The following is a 19,083-nucleotide window of genomic DNA, read 5'->3' as shown; positions in this document are numbered from 1 at the left end:
TGCACAACAATCCTTATTGTGTAATTTTAGAGTTACACCTCTGTTTATTGCTTTTTTATTGTATTATTAAAAAAAATTAAAAAAAACTGACACAAAAGTGCATGTGATTTAATTTTATTTTGCCTTTATTCTGTTTTTGTCCTGTTTAGTTTTTTTTTATTTTTTATTAAAAGACACCAGGTACCCCAATTAGTAACAAAAATACTCAAAAGGGGCACAAGGAGGACATACAATTCCCAGCAAAGGCTGAAGAAAACAAGTCGCAGATTAAGACCAAGAAAAACAGGTGAAGGTCCTAAAACAAGGATGTTGAGTATTCATTGTAAACGACAATTAAAAAGAACACATTTCCACTGTATGAAAGTGTTGTTGTGAGCACAATACAGAGTTGCTATTGAGCCCTGGGAATATTTTGTTTGTCTGAAGTAACTGTGGGATGTATGTTGGAGAAGGTCAACTGAGCAACACACCAGGTTGTGGTTTTGGTGATTGCGTCGATCAGTACATGTCTCGAAGGCCCAGGTTTCCTCGGTGAGAAGAAGAGCTGTGAGCTACTGTGACGCTGTAACAGTAGAGCAAGTCTGTCAACCACTGCTCCCTGGTCGATCCCCGGGAGTACCTCTGAAAACACACACACACACACACAGTGAGGTCAAGTCAACAGCTGGATGCAATGCAGTTTATAAATGTACATTGCTTCATCCAAATTTTTTAAATATAATTTTTTTTTTCTTTTTCTAAATGAGTTAAACGTGCAGTGTTTACCGTCAGGTGTTGTATAATTTCTTGCAGCAGAGCGGAGTTGGCCAGCAGCTGGTTGTGAATTGGCGTGTGCTGCAGCAGCATTGACAGGATCTGTCCCAGCTGTGGCAGCTCATCCTCACTCAGATCTCCAACACGCAACAACTGCAGAACCATCCTCAGCAGGCGGGGAACAGAGCTCAACGCTGAGACACAAGCTCCCCAGATCGCCTCCCTGTAATTGTGGCACAAAAGTTTGCTTTACATATTTACCATCTGACAGCAGCAGTGACCAGATCATGTGCTTTAACATTAAACTAGTGATATGAAGGCCCAGATTTTATATCACCAGGAGACTTTCAAAATTTCCCAACAGGGATCATCAGTTAAGAACCGCCGTCATTCAGTACACCTTTTGTGGTTGGTATCGGCAGGTGCCTCCTGCTGCAGGTTGATGAGCAGAGCCAGCAGGCTGAGGCAGCACTGAGACAGGAAGCGCAGCACAGGCTCAATGGGCAGGACAGACAGGTCCAGTAATCTGGATACAGCTCTCAGCAGCCCAGCCGCCATACTGTCAGGCACCACCCCCAACTTGATCTGAGACACACATACAACAAATAATAGATGCTTATTTGTTATTTTTTCTCATACATAAAAGCAGTTAGGAATAAAGCGTAGAAATCAGTAAGACGTACAAATCAACGACAACAGTTACTTACCAGGTATTTACAAATGCCATTTTGCAAGATGTCAAAGCACTGGGACTTTGAACCCAAAGTTTCCAGACAGTGGCAGATTTCCTGTGAATAAAAGAGTTAAATTATTAACAAAAATTATTTCAAACATATGTGCCAATTCCATTACCTTTATTTATATATTGTAGAATACCTCTGTTTAAGCTTCATCCATTGAAGCAGAATAGAACATTTTGCAATCCAACATAACATAACAATTGTGTTCAATTGGAGGATGTGAAAGGTTTTCTAGTTAGAATTTTTGTTGAAATCTTAATTTTTTTAATCACTTCATGCAGAATCTCGTTAAAGTTGAGCACAAACTTGTGTCAGTTGTGTCTGAAAATTCATCTTCATATACTGTAACTGAGTTACAGGTACCTATTCTGTATTTACCAAAGACCTTCATCCGCCAGTGTGAGTGTCTGAGGCCGTATAGGGTAATGAAAGGTGACAGATTTGAAAATTGGACAATCTTATTAAATAAAGTTTCACTCATGATATGGTTAGAGGAAGAACACGGGACCAAATGAAAAAAAAATGTCCTGTCTAAATCTGCTTCAATCTGCATTTATCAAACAAGCCACATTAAATTAGCACATCAACCACACAAGACACCAAACTTCAGTATTTCTACATGACGATCCTTTCTCAAATTGTTGCTTTCACTGCTCATATCATAGTATTTCTTTTACCAAAAAAAAGAAAAAGAATTTGAGCCTGTATTTAATTCTTGCTGGGTTGAGGAGAAGATGTGTTTCAGGCTTAAAAAGCCATCACACCACCAACTTTTTAAAAGTGAAAAATAAGGCTCAGCTTTCCTCATTAACTTCAAATCCAAATCAAATTTCTCATTAGCTTTTATCAAATTGAGATGTGCACGAGTGCTGAAATGCAGAAGTGAGTGCGAGCCAGCGTGTGTCAGACCGGTGCACCTGTTGGCATTCTCCCCGTCATTAAAAACAATCCCGTCTCATTAGTCGAACCAGAGTTGACACAGTCCGTCCCTTAATGCCGCCCCCTCCCCACCACCACATGTCCCCTCCCTCCTCCTTACCGCCACTTGCCTGTGATTGACTCAGACAGGGAGATGAGAGAGGCAGGATCTGAGGCCTTAATTGAGGAGCTGAATTAGTGATTATAAGCCCCCCCACTTGCTCACACACTCACATACACTTGCCCCAGGGCCTGGTTACGTTAACGGTAATTTCTGTGCAGAAATGTCACACTCCCATCATGCCATTGGCTCTCATTAGCATTTGTGCATATCCGCTATGCCCGATAACCACGCATCTCCAACCTGCGCAGCGCGATAAAGCTTCCCCTCTCAGCCGCAGCACCACGATAAAGCTTCCACCCTCTGAGCTCTATATGAGAGACAGACAGAGACCAGGGGGGACTGAAAGACCACAGCTGTGTCCAGAATATCAACACTTTTCAATTTTCAAAACAATGTTTTTCTTCACCTCCTAGTCCCTGTCCCTAAATTCACTTTTTATGTTGCGCCTAAGTATTTCTGTGGCGGGGCTTCTTTTAAGAGAAGTGTATGTTAAGTTTGGTGTACTTGTAGTTGCGAGTGTGCACTTAACACACCTCGACAACGTCCCAGTGGTGTGTGAACTGCTCCAGCGGGGTGGGGTAGAGGCTGAGGGGGGAGAGAGGGGAGGGAGGCAGGGCGCTGTCGTCGCCGGCCTCCTGCAGGGAGGTGAGCTTGTCGGACGAGAAGCCTGTCAGGGTGGAGAACAGGAAGCTGATGTAGTCCACGTCCTGCAGAGCTGCTTCCTGGCTCCCAACTGACCAGCTGCTCAGAGATGACCTGGAGACATAATCAGTGAACACGTTACACAGTTATTGATTAAAATCTGTATAAACAGAAACCCGGAAAGCCATATCTTCCCGAGCATGAAGTTTTTTCAGATTTCAGTTTATGTAACTTTTTTTTTTTCTTCAATTTTTACAGTTTTAGGACACAAACCCACCATTAATTTCCCCAAAAATGTTCTACTCAAGTATTCTTTATTGCGCCTCTGAGCATTATTCATGATGCTGTGTTTTGTAAGAGCATAATGGCATGTTGTGCACTGAAATGCAGTTATGAAAACTTCTGTCTTGGCCTGAGGGGAGGATCGCTCTGTAACAGTAGGAAATGCGTGTAAATAACAGTATGTTTTGTAAAGCCCGGGAGAGCATGCAGACAGAAATGTCTCAATGCTCCTTGATGACACTGCATTCCAGCCTCCCAAAGAGGTCTTTGTATCCCACTCATCACACACACACACACACACACACACACACACACACACTCATCACACACACTCATCACACACACAGTACTCACTCCACTCAAAATGTGTATAACACTGCCCCACTGACCAGGGCTCCAGACTGCAACTAAAATATGTGAATATGTGTAAAATTGAGCGTTTGCAAGTTAAAATTTCCCGTGGTCACATTTGTGCAAGTGTACAGAAAGACAGACAGCTGTAAGCAGCAACACAGGTGCGGGGGCACGGGGACCCACTGGAAGCAGCAGCAGCTTTAGTCCGAGCTGGATGAGACCCACAGAACACAGGCAGCATGAGAGACACCAGGGCGGTCAGGAGGAGGAGGCACGTGCATAATGACTCGTTTTCCCCCAAAGCCTCCATTGTCTCTACTTCTCTCTCTTAGCTCTCCTCTCATTCCTATGAGATCGCCGCTGAAGATGCACTTGCACAAAAAAAAAGGAGGGGGTGCGACCAACTGTACCAGTACTACTAGTGAAAAGTTAGTCTGGAGTCCTGATGTCACAAACAATAGGTCTCTAACACATCACGCACCATCACAGGGAAACAAGGAAAGTGTGTAATAGGACATAAATAACTTCTTTTGTTATCACCAGTAAGTTGAATCCACATCAGCTGTCAATAGGCATATTATGAATTAGATAAAATGTCAGGAATTCCTCTGTGACAGTGCAATACTGCCACCTGATGGTGGTCAGTTAGAGTGCTTCAAGTGTCCCACACTATGGCCTGCTAAAATGAACATTTTGATTGCATTCCTGTGATTTCTTTTCTCAACATGTCAATAAATTGAGGTCATATGGCTTCCGCAGATGTACAGGGATTGTTAGTCTCACCTAAGGTGCACGATACGAATCAGAGAGGCAGCGAGGCCAGCAGAGATTCGTCCAGCAGTGCAGCAGCAGCTCAGGTTGGCCAGAAGAGATTGGGACATCTTGGGTATAAAATAGAGCAGCTGCACCATTCGTTGCTGGGACTCTGCTGGTAACAGAACCACAACTCCTTCTTGTGGATCTACGTACAAACACACACACACAAAACAAAAACAGACACACGCATCACATGTAATTACGTAAAGACAGTAATGCACTGCACCCTCGGGTAACATGAAGCTCTATCAAGAAAATTTGAGCGATACCAGGAAAACCAGCCAATGTGCGGACTGGTAAGAAAGGGACAGACAGGCGTAGCCTCTACAGTGAGGGCTCAGATAATGTGTGTGTGTGCGTGGTGTTCTGTCTGTCTCTGACGCACATGCTGATGTCAGAAGCCCTCAGACAAAAGGAGTCTTGTGATGGTGAATTGCTGGCTCTGTAGCAGTTTCTATCAGACCGCTGGACCCCCCCCCCCTCTTCCTGTTCTCCTGACCCCCTCTGTCACACACCAACCTAAGTATCTGACCATCCGCAGACTTGTGGATGTGGATGGACTCCCAGCACTGTCTTATTACTGCTTTCCGCCTCTGGTTGCAGTGTTATGAAAAGTTGTCTTGGGTGAGAAACGTGGAGTTATACTGCCTCCTATCGAAACTTTGGTTTGTAGTTCATCATTTTCTTGGTTTTGTAATATTTTTCTTAGTTGTATTTTGAACCAGAATCAATCATAAATAATGTAATGCAATATAGTATTTATACATATTAAAATTAATTTCATTCATTCAGTACTGAGATTGTATTAAATCTTAACAGCATGCTTGCTCTTAGTGTCTCCTCCACTGAATGAAATGCTGCTGAAATTGGAAGTTGCAACAGAGTAAGTAATAATTGTATTTTATATGCTAAATAAAAAGCAAGTCAACACAAAATCACAAAGGAGGAAACTGATGCAGCACTGCTCTCTGTGGGCTGAAACTTTGAAGCATGTTACACCTCTGACCACATTTCATCAGTGCTGCTGCATCAGATGTGTGACCAGAAAGCACCCGATATAACATCAGTGTCAGATGTGTGACGAGAGGTGCACCATGCTTTGAAGTTTCAACCCATAGAAAGCGGTGTAGTAAGGATTGTCTGTCCTGTGCGAGTTGGTGGTGATTTGCTCTCCAAGCATGGTTGTGATATTAATCTCACAGTTATATCTGAGCTTTAACAAAGAGCTTTGTATCTATGACGGGCTGCCTGACTCTCTATGATCAGTGTTTCTTTGTCTGTCTGTCTATTTGAGTGTATGTACCGTAGAGCCTGCAGGCTTGAGCCTGCAGACTATTGAGCAGGTCTTTGTTGCCTCGAGATGCAGCACCCTGGATGGATTGGATGAGTCGCGCAGACAGAGCTGGGTTGCGGTGGCCCAGCTGGGACAACTGCACAGGAAGAGAAGCCAACCACCGACAGAGCACCTTACTCCTTTAGTGTGAGAGAGAGAGGGATAATATACAGTCAACCTGATGGTGGCAGAGTGACATTTATGATGACGGTTTTTGCCCTTTTAATGAAAATAAGAAAGGAACACAGCACAGTGCTTTAAAGCCCAGAGGGTGATTTAAGTATAATTTATTAGCCCTTCACATCACTTACAACCAAGAATATGAATTATTAGTATTCTGTGGGAGGCCAGAGATGCTACAGCCTTGCAAAGCCATCCCATAATTTTAATGTTGCTCACAGTGGTGCGGTGACGTCATGAACGAATCAGCTTGAACAAGATGTCATTTCATGCAGGCCACATAACACATGATCATCATAAACTCTTTCCTGTTCTGGGATGAACAACCCATTCCCTTTACTGTGCTGGTCTGTGCTTACAATCTTCTACAAATGTATTTATATTTTTAATTAATTTAAAACTACCCACTTTAAAGGACTAACTGAATCATAGGTCATGAACAGGGAGTGCAGTTACAGGATCACACTACAATATCAATGTTAGTTTTTTTGGGTTAAGAGAGGGAGAGTTTTCATGTAAATATTCACAGATTCATCCAACATTAACTAATCAGATCAATTCACTTCTTAAGTGATTCTTCACAGACTGAAATAGTTTAGTGAAAACTAAGCTCATGAGATGTAAATTGGGTGAGCAAGGCTATGACGCTATTGTGCATGCATGTTATGGTTTCGCCTGCAAGTTCGGTTTCAGATATGCCAAAATATGGGCTACTGGTGTCAATATTATCACATCATTTAGATGTGGACAAGAAAATCCCATGTGTTGAAAAACAATGACTTACGTTACCTGGCAATGTGTGTGTGTCCTTGCTCCTGCAGGTAGAGCTTGCTGTAAAAAGATAGCAGAAGAGATCTTGTCTGTAGAGTCAGGTGCCTCTGCTGATAGTAGAAATACACTGCTGCCAACAGGTCCTCTGTCACAGCTGCACAAATAAAACATGCAAAAACACATGTTAAAAATGTTAAAACAATTCTTTATATTTGTTCACAAATCTGGATATCATCCATAATCTAGTCAATCTGACAAACATTTTGATCCCTGTGATTTACGAATATATGTTGTAATCTGTAATACTTTATAAATGAACAATGAAGTCTTCAAATCTCACAGAATTCATGTTTCTGTCTTTACTGAATCACACATACACCATGCATGCTTACTTTTGCTTCTCTGTGTGAACACCATCTTCCACACAGTTCCAAGCAGCATATGCAGCTGCCTGTAACTCAGCTTCACTTCATTGCTCAGCGTGTCTCGGACAAACGTCCTCAGCGGTGTCAACCAGTCTCCATCCGTCTCTCGGCCGAGTCCCTGCCTCTGGCTGAGGGACACCATGACCTGGCAAAGTGTGATGTTTAAGGCCAGAGGTTCCACTGTCTGACCTGGGACAGCTGGGGTCTGCTTATTCCTGCAGGAACAACAGTGAGGTGATCACAGCTAGTTGCATGTCTTTGTAGATAGTCTGTATGATCACAGATCCTGACTATTTATGATCCATGCATTCAAAGCTTGAAATTTTGTGTTATGCATTATTCGTCACACTTCATTTTGGTAACCTTTTCTTATATAAAATGAATTTCTTGTGAAATTAAAGAAGCCAGAGTTTGTATCTGTAACCAACAAATTAGTTGCATCATCTTTCACGTCATCTACATAACAGAATTTAACTTCACATTAAAAACAAAGGGGGCAGGAGGAATGTTGGCTTAGCGCATTAATCCTTACCTTTTGAGATTCACCTTCTTTTTATGTTTGGGTGTGTCCCGAGTACCATAGGGAAAGTTTTTCATGAAGTGCTGCTTAAATTCTCCCAGGTATTCTTTATGGAACCATGCATCCTACACAAAAAAAAACAATGCAATCTCTCATTTTTTTAACTAAAAAAGGCTAAAAAAGATATTTGTGGATTCTTCATCTCACCAGTGCATCTTGGTGTTCCTGCTGCGGCGCCAGTTTTCTCAGCAGCTGCAGAATAGACAAGACCTGGAACATTACTGACATGGCATCTGGGCTGAGGAGGTGAGCGCCATCAGTGGTGTTCCAGGGACCGTCACTGGTACTGGCCTCTACCCACACTTCCAATAGAAGAGGCACCAGTGTAGCTGCAAAACTCTGAACAGCCTCAGCTGAATTCAGACTCTCGCCCACTGCAGTCCCAGTGTCCACCTCAGGCCTACACAGTAAGAGAATAAAATAAACAAATGATTAAATAAGTAAAATAAATATAAGTTTATAAGTAATACAAATGATGTCTGTGATTCCTATTCCTTGATGTTTACAGGGGTTTGTGGTAATGTACCTGAGTCTAAAGGTGGAATGTGGAGTTGGTTTGGCCCCAGAATGTTCGTAAACCTTAACTCCGACCTTGCTGTAAGTGAGCTCTTCCCAGATGAGATGCAGCGGTGTAAGACGGCCCTCTCCGCTGGAACCAAACACTCCCTCAGTTGGGACAGACATGTCACCTTCCTCCACTGGTCTTTCCTCAACTACTGCCTGCAGAAAGCGCCCGAGCCTAAAACACCAGTGATGCAAAGGTTAACAACAAGGATATTTGATTAACAAACATCTTTCATAATCTGTGTCTATGTACCTGAGGAGCACAGACAGCCGCCACTGCTGGCTGGTCACAGCCCTGCTGAGGTTGACTGACAGTGCCCAGGTCCGTCCCTTGGCATCCTGAGCCTTTTTAGCTCCTCCACTGTTTTGTTTGTGAGAGATCAACTCCAAGAAGTTAGTGAGTAGCACAGCAGGTCGTGCCGCAAGCAGAGCAGGGTAGTGTTCAAGCAACACATCAAGGACCTTCATGGCGTCCTCCTGGATGCCTGTCTCAATGTGAGTCATGGCACAAGAGAGGTGGGCACTGAGGAGGGGGAAAAATGGAGCCACTCGTTCTGCGGGTACAGACTGCGCAATGAACCTGGAAGCAGTTTTGGACAGTATGTTATTTGAGAAAGAAAAGTCAGTAATCATTTTTTTGCACTGTGGTTTGACATCACTGTTACTTCTCTAACCTGAGCACACGTGTGGCTGCCACACGGACATTGCCATCCTTGTCAGTGAAAACAGCTGCCACTTCAGAGAGCAAGCGAGACAGATGCTGCTCTAACAGAGATGGGTTAAGGGCCAGCAACTCTCTCAAACCCAACAAGGCACTATGTTTCACATTGGCATTGTAATGGTGAAGCTGAGACAGAAGGTCCTAGAGAAGGTGGAGGAAAGACAGAGAACATTTAACATTTAAAAAATTAACTTTAAGTGAAATCAAACGTTTGTGTCCAATTAAAACAAAGACAGAGAGCTTACATTGATACCCAGCTGTCTGTGTGTGGTGGGGCCACTTGTGTCTCTTTTCAGCTGTTCAGTTAGATGGATTCCCTTTGTGCGGAAGTTGGTGTTGGTGGCATTATCAGCTTTGGGCTTCTTCTTTCCCACCTTTAACTTGACCTTTTGGAAGTCATCCTGTCTCTTCTTCTTCTTGGCCTTCATCTCAAGCAGTCTATGCTCCTATCTGTATTACCAGACATGATTGTGGCATTGAATTATTTAATAGTTTTCAATACACAAACACACACGACATTGAATGAGTTCTCTGATCCCAATAAATTAACACAGTGAGGCATGGTTATAAGTGCAAATAGTGATGATTTAACACACTTGCAAAATAAATATGACTTCAACTTTTGTGCTGTATAATCAGGTGTGTGTGTATATACACCAAGGGTCAACAATTATGTTCATCATGGGCCAGTTTTTTCAGGACTAGCCCATGAACTGGCAACGTCCTTGATTTTTTGGTATATTTCATTCAATTCATTCAGGATAAAATTGATGTATAGAGCACACATGTTAATACTCATCTGACAATATCTGGCCATATTTTGCTGTGTGTCTGCTTTATTCATCTCATAATTTTGTGTTTTTGTGTTAACATTGTTATGAAGAGTCATACAAAAGAATTGATGTAATGTTTAAAAGGGAAAACTTTCGTTAGAGGGTCAAATAATTTTGCTGTGGGGCCAAATTTGGTCCACGGGCCAAATAATTGCCTACCTTTGGGGCACACCATAACAGGTACAGGGTAACATGTGATGACTTAGCTAACACCTAATAGCATCACGCACGACAGTTCAGTATTTTACTTACTTCAGTGAACAAAGTTGGCCTCTCCTATTAGAGATATACAGCGTTGAACAATCATCGGCGTCTGGAGATGAAGAAAAAGGCACCCTGCTAACAATTATTATCAATACAACACAAATATATGAACATAGTCTCGTGTTAGTGCTGACAGTGTGGGTATGTTTACTACGCCGCTAGCTCCGCAAAGCTTACAGTATAAAACTACCTATGATAAAAATAACTAGAATTGTACCCATGTGTAATTAAAACGAATGAAATAAATAGGTGGTTCCTTTGTATCTCGGAAAATGTTAAAATATTTCTATACCTTGCTCACTGTTGCTCCAGCAAATAATTACGGCAAGCCCCGGTGACCATTTTTTTTCCTAGGAAGGCAAAGTCATCATCTGCCCTACTCTGCCTCTAATTGGCTAATTCTCGTTGCCTTCATTGGTTAGGTTTTGACATGAGAACTGTGATTGGTTAGGATTAGCCAATAAGAGGTAGAGTAGGGCGGGTTTTGACCTCGCCATCCTAGGAAAGAATAAAATGAGACCCCCTGTGTAATAGGAACTGACTGCCTGCCTGCGAGAAATATTACATTATTTATTTTATATATCCAAATAGATGTAATTGAGTGTAATAATTAACGCATTTAAATTTCAGTTTTATAATTTTAGTGTACATATTATTTTGTATAGGTTAAATTTGAGCTTTTTAAAGTATTTTTAAACTGGCCACAGCACTAGTCGCCGTTCTTCCGGCTTTGTTCTTTTTCACATTGGCTACTTAAAGTCAGTCTATTCCTTCACTTTCAATAACTACCTGTGCCTCTGAGGGATTTGCGCTTTGTATTAAAACATCTCGGGTAAGTTGAGTAATATTATCCTCCTGTTCACCTACACATACGTGTGATATCTGGCGCTAAACTTAGATATACCTCACAGTTGGTGTGGTCTCGACCAGGCCTGAGATTAAACGAAACAACCAATACTTTATCAGCCAGTGAGTGCGTATATTTAAAATTGAACTGAAGTACTTGGCATGTTAATTATTTGTTTTTTGGCTCACAGGGAAGGAAACTGGAGATAATGGAGGCTCAGGCTTCAGGTAACCAGATTCACAACGACAACCCAAGAAATGGGCCGCAGCTCTTCCAAAATAGGGCTAAAAATGTCCGGGTGAGTATCACACTTTAAGCTGACACTTTACGACAAAATATACATACTCAAACATCACAATTTAAGAAACTATAATCGTAACGATGCGCCTCACATATATGAACCGCGCTGGGAAGAAACACACTTTCCAACCTGATATTTTTACTGATGAATTAATGATGTTGTTAACTGGCTGCTGTGATGCCTGATGGGGAGCGGGGCTGCAGTAGTCCTTTGCAGGTGGACTTAGTGCCAGCTGATGTGCTCTCAGGCCTGGGTCTATTTGCACTTTTGCAACCTGGCCCCCACTCCAGTCGGTGTCCTGTTATCACTGTTGTGGTTTAAAGGAATAACTCAGAACTAGAGCTGTAACATTCAAGTCTTCAAAGTGAAAGCATTTCCTGTTCTGAAACTGCTGAAATGCTTCTCTTCAGATTTGATGTCACGCTTATGTGAACTGGGTTCTCTGAACCAATATCTCATGGCAGACTGCTAAGTTTTTACTTTTGATTGCGGTCATTTTCAGGAACGTTGCTGGGCCAAAATTCAACCGAGAACAAAAAGGCCTGATGCTCTGCAGACCTCTGGGGGTGTGTGGGTTGGGGGTCCCTTACATATGTTGATAATTAGGTCCATGAGGTGTAAATACATTGGTACATAATATGTAAATAAACTGCTATGAACAGTTGAGGCTTTTGTGAGGGACAGGTATACTGTGGACATTTTGGGACTGCATCTTTTTGTTTTTTTGTAACGGAATGATTGGAAAACACTTTTTCACAAAAGGTTTTTTTTTGTTTGTTTTTAACAAATCCATTTTACATCTTCTGATAATAACAGAAACACAGCTAGTATTTATATTCATGTCCCTTTTCTCCTTCACATCAGTTTTGTCCACTTTTGACAGCCATGGCATATTTGTGGTTGGATCCTTTACCGTTTAGCAGAAGATGACTGGGTTTTTTTCCAGATCAGACCATCATTCCCAGTACTTTGTACTTACAAAACCTGTTTAAACTGATGGTTTTGATAACTGAAGTTGCTTTGGGATGGCCCAAAATGAGCTGACTTGTGCTAATCTATCATGCGATTTCTCAGATCTACACTGAGCTCTTTGGACTTTCTCATTATGATCTTTGTGGTTTGTTCTATTATGTGCACTTAAAAAGCTCAGTTTATAGATGCACGTAGAAGCTGTAGTTGATAATAATCATAGACACAAAGTTAGAGGGCAATTTCATAAAAGTCTAATTACATTTTAAAACCTTCCTGTCTGCACCTCCAGACTTAATTGCTTATGTATGTTCTTGACCCACCATATTTTGTCATATTTGCAAGAAACCCACAATAATTCATAAATGACACCACACTTTTTTATGACAAAGATTTCTCCAATCATGCAGTCACAGAAATAATTGAAATCTCCAGAGTATGTGAACTTTTAACCTCTACTTTAACTTGAAGTAGATGACCACTGCAGCGAATACAACAAACCATATAATCCGTGAAAATCACTGAAATGCTTCCCAAAGGCAGTTTTAATTTATATTCAAATGGATACTGTTGCCATTGTTACAACATTTGAGAAATGTTCCTGAAGTCAAAGTCCCTGATCATTGCTTTTTTCTGTCTACTGTCTGTGTTTGCTCGTGCTTTACAAGGCCTAAAAAAGGGTTGTTCTGTGTGTCCCAGTCTTTGCCCAAATTTGGATTCCCCCACGTTTGTTGTCCCTGAAAAGCGGGAGATTTAGTCATGATCGCCTTCTTTGTGTTTACTGCCTTCGTCTGTCAAAACTAGATTTATGGCTCCCCAGCACACCACATAAGGTGTTTAGGTGATGGTACAGAGCAGTAACTTGTATTACTCTTCTGGGAAACTGACTGAGGTCTTGACCTCAGTATTTTGTTGCGGCCACAGCCTTGGCCACTGTAGACGTGTGTGCATATTTATGTTTTAGTACTTATTCAGGGTATCGGCTTCTTTCTCTTACTACAGAATTTAATGCGCTTGCATTTTGTCTTGCTATTCCATATTCTCATTTAATGAGAATTCTGACTAAACCCAGACAGCATGATTTAAACATTGCTGATACACTTGTCTCTGTGACATGCAGCTGCTGATGCAGGCATTATGGAGACTGAGCAAAATACTGGCTCTATGGCATACGTATGTAGTGTGGTGGACATGGACAAGGAGTTCAGTCCACTGCTGAGTGTCACCCTGTCACTAATGCCTGTATATGTCTCTCTTCTTCATGTGGGTTTTTTCCCTCCACTGACAGAGAAAGCGGCTGCAGCATTCTGCTGATATAGGTAAGTCCTTTTACACATGGTGCCACTGTCAGTGCTGAGAGTTGAAGCTTGAGACTGTGAGTTCCCTGCTTCAGGTCCTGGGTGGTGGCTTGACCACCACTCTTTGAGACTCACACTCTCAGAGATGCGGGCGGCTGTTGTGGTGCCATCCATGGATTTGTTCATTGGAGATCACTTTCCACTACAGAAACAAAACATTTCCAGTATCTTGCCTGATGTTTCTTATTTAGAAAATTCAACATTTATATAGTTTAAACAAAACTGAACAATTGTAGAAGTCTCAACCCACTCCTAAGATGTTGCTATATTGAAGACCAGCACCACAAGCTCCTAAAAACCACTAGCCTGAAACGCAGTAATCCATCCATACATTTGTGATGGTTGTTGATGAAGTTTTAATGCACTTTTTGTGCTCTGATGGTTGTATACAACAGTTTTTCTCCATAAAAATATTTTTTTAACACTGCTTAATGCAGTAGTCACTTTTTTTTATTCAGTTGCCTGTACTACACTGTCTTACCTTACCATACCTGGTTACCAGAGTATATTAGGTGATGCAGGGCTCATTTTTTTTCTTCTTCGCTAGTGTCGACACACAAGTAATACTTGTGTGGTTAGACACAGTTGGAAGCATCACACCACAGGAACTGGTCTCCTGTAGCTCAATACAGGCCTAAGTGGGGGTTAGCTGGGAGCTGCTGTTCCCATTCTCCCCCCAGGCTTCAAAAGCACATGAGGAGTTTGGGTTTCTAATAGTTGTTCAGTTAATATAGACTTAATTTATCACTCTTAACCAGCAATCAGACACTGCAGGTAGTACAAGCACACATCACACTTTCTTATTTGCATTATTGCTGTCTAATATTATTATTATTATTATTATTATTATTATTATTATTATTATTGTTAAGATTACTGTGTGTGATTTCAATAAAGTAGATGTTTTGGTGAAAAATGTTTTTTAGAAATTCTTGCAAATTTATTAAAAATAAAAAACTGAAATATTGCATGTACATAAGTATTCACACCCTTTGCTATGACACTCAAAATTGAGCTCAGGTGCATCCTGTTTCCACTGATCATCCTTGATGTCAACCTGTAGTACATTCAATTGATTGATCATGATTTGGAAAGGCACACATCTGTCTATATAAGGTCCCACTGTTGACAGTTCATGTCAGAGCAGAAAACAAGGAATTGTCTGTAGACCTCTGAGACAGGATTGTATCGAGGCACAGATCTGGGGAAGGATACAAAAAAAAATTCTGCAGCATTGAAGGTCCCGAAGAGCACAGTGGTCTCCGTCATTCGTAAATGGAAGAAGTTTGGATCCACCAGGACTCTTTCTAGAGCTGGCCGCCCAGCCAGAGCTCCAGCGTTCCTCTATGGAGATGGGAGAACCTTCCTGAAGAACAACCATCTCTGCAGCACTCCACCAATCAGGCCTTTATGGTAGAGTGGCAGACGGAAGCCTCTACTCAGTAAAAGGCAGATGACAGCTCGCTTGGAGTTTGCCAGAAGGCACCTAAAGGATTCTCAGACCATGAGAAATAAGATTCTCTGGTCTGATGAAACCAAAATTGAAGTCTTTGGCTGAATGCCAAGCATCACGTCTGGAGGAAATCCGGCACCTCTCATACCATCCCACCGGTGAAGCATGGTGGTAGCAGCATCATGCTATGGGGATATTTTTCAGCAGTAGAAACTGGGAGACTAGTCAGGATTGAAGGTTTACCTTCCAACAGGACAATGACCCTAAGCACACAGCCAAGATGACGAAGGAGTGGCTTCGGGACAAGTCTGTGAATGTCCTTGAGTGACCCAGCCAGAGCCCAGACTTGAACCCTATTGAACATCTCTGGAAAGAGCTGATAATAGCTGTGCAGTGAGGCTCACCGTCTACCTGACAGAGCTTGAGAGGATCTGCAGAGAAGAATGGGAGAAATACCTCAAATACAGGTGTGTCAAGCTTGTAGCTTCATACCCAAGAAGACTTGAGGCCGTAATCGCTGCCAAGTTTCCCTTAATAAAGTACTGAGTAAAGGCTTTGAATACTTATGTACATGCAATATTTCAGTTTTTTTATTTTTAATAAATTTGCAAAAATGTCTAAACCTCTTTCGCTTTGTCATTATGGGTTATTGTGTGTAGATTGATGGGGGGGGGTCATCCATTTTGGAATAAGGCTGTAACGTAACAACAATATAAATGTTACTATGCACTGTATGTTCAGATACACAATACTTCTAAATGCCCCCTGCTGCTTCCATTGCTACTTTTCTTTTTTTTTCTTTTTAGCCTTTTGGGGGAATGTTGAGTTTGTTGGACATGAACCTTTTTGTCTCACTTGTTTATTACTGTAGAGTGTTTGTTTTGTATTTACCAGTGTTATTCTCCTAGTGTACACCAAAGGGACCTCTATCCACACCATGCCCTCTCTCAGCAAACAGTTGAAAGGGGTCACTGACTGTGTCATTGGTAAGCAAAAGGGTTAGCTCCAACATAAACTTGCATAACTCTCTCCCATCCTATGTTTTTAATACATAACCAGTGACCATCACATGTCTGCAGGTCTTCAGTATGTGTGGGAGTACCGGAGCCCCAGTAAATCTGTCCCACCACACTACCAATGCAAACTGTGTGCTGTGTCCCGCTTGCAACATGATATGCTTGCTCACGTGAGAGGCTGGAAGCACAGTTTCAGATATTTGGTGAGTATGACAGTCAACCCTTAAGCTTCCTCAAATGTGTGAGTGTTTTGTTTTGAGGGTTTTTTAAGTGGATTTTTAAACCTTTAAAACTTTCACTTTTTGGTACAAATGATTTTACAAAGAACAAGGATCTTTCTTTTTTTTAACATGAGGAAATATATTAAACAAGTCCCCTTTTTATAAGGTTAACAGTTATAGTTGAAATGTTTTGTGTCAGTGATCTAATACATGATCCATATGTGTATATTTATCTGCTATGCCCATAGAAAAAGGCTCACCCAGACAAGGTCACCAGTGATGAGGTAGAGGCCAACAAAGACCCTGCTGTAAGGAAGACAATTAAAGAAATTGCAGCTGAGGTGGAGAAGACAGAGGGGAGGGGACAACTCAAGGTGAGTGTTTTGTTTTGATTCCCCTTGTTCAAAAATGATAGTGATATTTGCTGGATTGATGACTTGGATGTACATACTTACCAAGACACACATTGACTTCTTGTTTCTTGTAAAATCTTTCATGAGTGCAATATTTTATACATCTTTCTGATTTGATGTGTTTATTGGTCCTGTTGTGACTTCTAGGTCATCCTGAAGGAGCCCTGTGATGTGCCTGCTTTTGAAGGACTCCGTAAGTTATTCTGCTATGAACTGCTTCAGTAGTTAAGATTCTTAGTGGGGTTTACTTGTCTGAGCTGTGTATTTCTCTCCCTGTTACAGGTTCTGCTGCTCCCAAGATTGTGCCACTACCACCACCACCAGGGATGGGACCACATGGACCACCCTTTGGTGAGTCAATTTAGTTTTGAGGCACAGTGGCTGGGCACCCTGTTTCTATTGAATCACTGTGTGGTTACTGAAGTGTAATGAACATGTCTTTCTCACAGGTCCCAGGTTCTCTGACCACAGGTTTCCAGGGGACTTTCCTCCTCCTCCTTTCTCTGACTACCCACTGGGTGAGCATGGGGAGCCTGACTTTGGAGGCTATTCAACCAGGGAAATTTTCCCTGAACCTAATATGGGTCGCAGATCCCTTCAAGATGGTATGGGTCGTCATCCAGCTGTGGGTGGAGATAGTTTTGGATCAGGTGGTGGAATGGATAGCTACGGAAGGACTGAACTAATGGAGAGCCCACGCAGAAGGTATTCCGACGAGTATCGGGGCAGCCAAATGGGGAGTGGCTTATTGGACAGACCAGTGAATAAGCCACTTGACAGGCCAGGCTTGATGGGAGCATCAGACAATGACGGCAATCGTAACACACTGCTCACTTACCTGGTACATGCATACATACAGTCAACACTGGGTTGTGATATTACTCATATTATTTCCATATGCGTCTAATGTTCACTTTTTCATTTGTTTGTAGGATACCTTCCGGATAGAGAACGAGAGTGATGCACAGCTGGTGCTTAAAGTGACACAGAAACTAACAGACGTGCTGATGGAGTACAGACTGAGGAGTGTATCATCGGTATGTAGATTATGTGTCCTCAAATATGTGAAACTGAATGTAAAGGATCAACCATTTAATCTTTTCTAGCCTACAGTATGTATGTATGTATGTATAGTACATAAGTATAGCCTTTTTTTATATTTTTTCATCTTTTTTTTAAACTTTAATATAATATTGTGTGAATCTTTTTGTGAATGTGTTTGTGTGTATATTATTGTTGTATGTAAGGAAGGCAGCAAAGTAAGAAACTCATTGCATTGTCTGAACCTCTGTTTTTACTATGCATATGACAATAAACTTCTTGAATCATGATTAGCATTTGTATGACACTCCTATTAGTTGAGTTGTTTTATTGGTTTTATGATGTTTGGTGACCTCCATATAGTTCCAACCTATTTAAAATACTACTCTTATAAATAATACTTTAATACCTATCTGCCTTTTTGAAGATTTGGCCTCATGATTTCACATGCCCAGATTTTTTAATTATATTATTAATTGATTGAATCAAGTGTATTTGGGAACATGTTCATCATCTCTTGCTAAATTTCTGTCTTTTTTTTCTCCTCAGGGTTCTACTCTGAACAGCTTGTCAATGAGCTCGGGTTTCTCCTCTACACCCTCCAGATTGCCAAGTAGCAGTGACGGATACTTAAGTAGTCCCTTAAATAGTCTGTCAGGTACATAAGTCTCTGTTCAAATTTGCCACTAAATGCATTTGTGTAATTGTGTCATCTTTTTTTAATGTTTTTGTTATGCTGTCTTTTTGCAGGTCCATCCAGGTACTCTGATGGACCGTCCAGGTACTACAAATGAAGATAGGTTGATGTGACACCTCGATCTTCTCACCTCTGTCCTATCTGTCCAGGAGTCAAAAACCTATTTGATATTGTGTACATTTATATGCTTTTAGGCATAGTTTTTGTTGCTACCTAGTAGTTTTTTGGGTTTTTTATGTTTTTGATTTCTCTAGAATATGAGAATTTGTTACGTTTTACATAAAATGACTTCATCAGTTTTAATGGATTGTCACTATATGACTATTAATTGCCCCAGGGTTATTCCCCAGTGCTATTAAAATAAAAGAAATTATGCGTGCATGTGTTTTTCATTTTAAATGTGCAGTTAATTCACTCTTAAAGCAACTGTGTTTAAACCAATTCCTTAGTTCCCATGCCACATAGAC

At 41.4% G+C, this 19,083-nt stretch overlaps 2 protein-coding genes across 5 annotated transcripts; one reads left to right on the top strand and one right to left on the bottom strand.

The window, feature by feature from the left end:
• Positions 1 to 104: 104 nt before the first annotated feature.
• On the bottom strand, positions 105 to 12,266 carry tex10 (testis expressed 10). Of its 3 annotated transcripts, none has more exons than XM_053327932.1 (17): positions 11,578 to 12,266; positions 10,289 to 10,349; positions 9,449 to 9,653; positions 9,157 to 9,344; positions 8,736 to 9,062; positions 8,445 to 8,657; positions 8,066 to 8,318; positions 7,871 to 7,983; positions 7,306 to 7,553; positions 6,932 to 7,067; positions 5,933 to 6,102; positions 4,597 to 4,774; positions 3,069 to 3,291; positions 1,461 to 1,541; positions 1,154 to 1,338; positions 766 to 976; positions 105 to 621 (listed from the first exon to the last, which is right to left on the bottom strand). In XM_053327932.1, exons 3-17 carry the CDS (start codon positions 9,629 to 9,631, stop codon positions 499 to 501), a joined length of 2,832 nt encoding a protein of 943 aa, XP_053183907.1. In that variant the 5' UTR covers positions 9,632 to 9,653; positions 10,289 to 10,349; positions 11,578 to 12,266; the 3' UTR covers positions 105 to 498. The 3 variants fall into 3 exon arrangements, with proteins under 3 accessions (XP_053183907.1, XP_053183905.1, XP_053183906.1); XM_053327930.1 differs by lacking the exon at positions 11,578 to 12,266 and adding an exon at positions 10,593 to 10,630 and having other exon boundaries at positions 10,289 to 10,372; XM_053327931.1 differs by lacking the exon at positions 11,578 to 12,266 and adding an exon at positions 10,593 to 10,623.
• On the top strand, positions 11,027 to 18,887 carry si:ch211-197h24.6 (uncharacterized). 2 transcript variants are annotated; one of them, XM_053327935.1, is made up of 12 exons: positions 11,027 to 11,132; positions 11,338 to 11,445; positions 13,706 to 13,736; positions 16,137 to 16,214; positions 16,308 to 16,447; positions 16,714 to 16,839; positions 17,026 to 17,071; positions 17,161 to 17,229; positions 17,328 to 17,719; positions 17,811 to 17,915; positions 18,469 to 18,577; positions 18,670 to 18,887. In XM_053327935.1, the coding sequence occupies exons 2-12, from the start codon at positions 11,356 to 11,358 to the stop codon at positions 18,711 to 18,713; spliced, it is 1,230 nt and encodes a 409-aa protein (XP_053183910.1). In that variant the 5' UTR covers positions 11,027 to 11,132; positions 11,338 to 11,355; the 3' UTR covers positions 18,714 to 18,887. The 2 variants fall into 2 exon arrangements, with proteins under 2 accessions (XP_053183910.1, XP_053183911.1); XM_053327936.1 differs by lacking the exons at positions 11,027 to 11,132; positions 13,706 to 13,736 and having other exon boundaries at positions 18,670 to 18,884.
• Positions 18,888 to 19,083: the final 196 nt, after the last annotated feature.

This window comes from Scomber japonicus, chromosome 10, assembly GCF_027409825.1.
Source record: "Scomber japonicus isolate fScoJap1 chromosome 10, fScoJap1.pri, whole genome shotgun sequence".
NCBI classification, from domain to species: domain Eukaryota; kingdom Metazoa; phylum Chordata; class Actinopteri; order Scombriformes; family Scombridae; genus Scomber; species Scomber japonicus.
The sequence above is the reverse complement of the archived record's forward strand: the minus strand, read 5'-3'. Positions and strand labels throughout refer to the sequence as shown.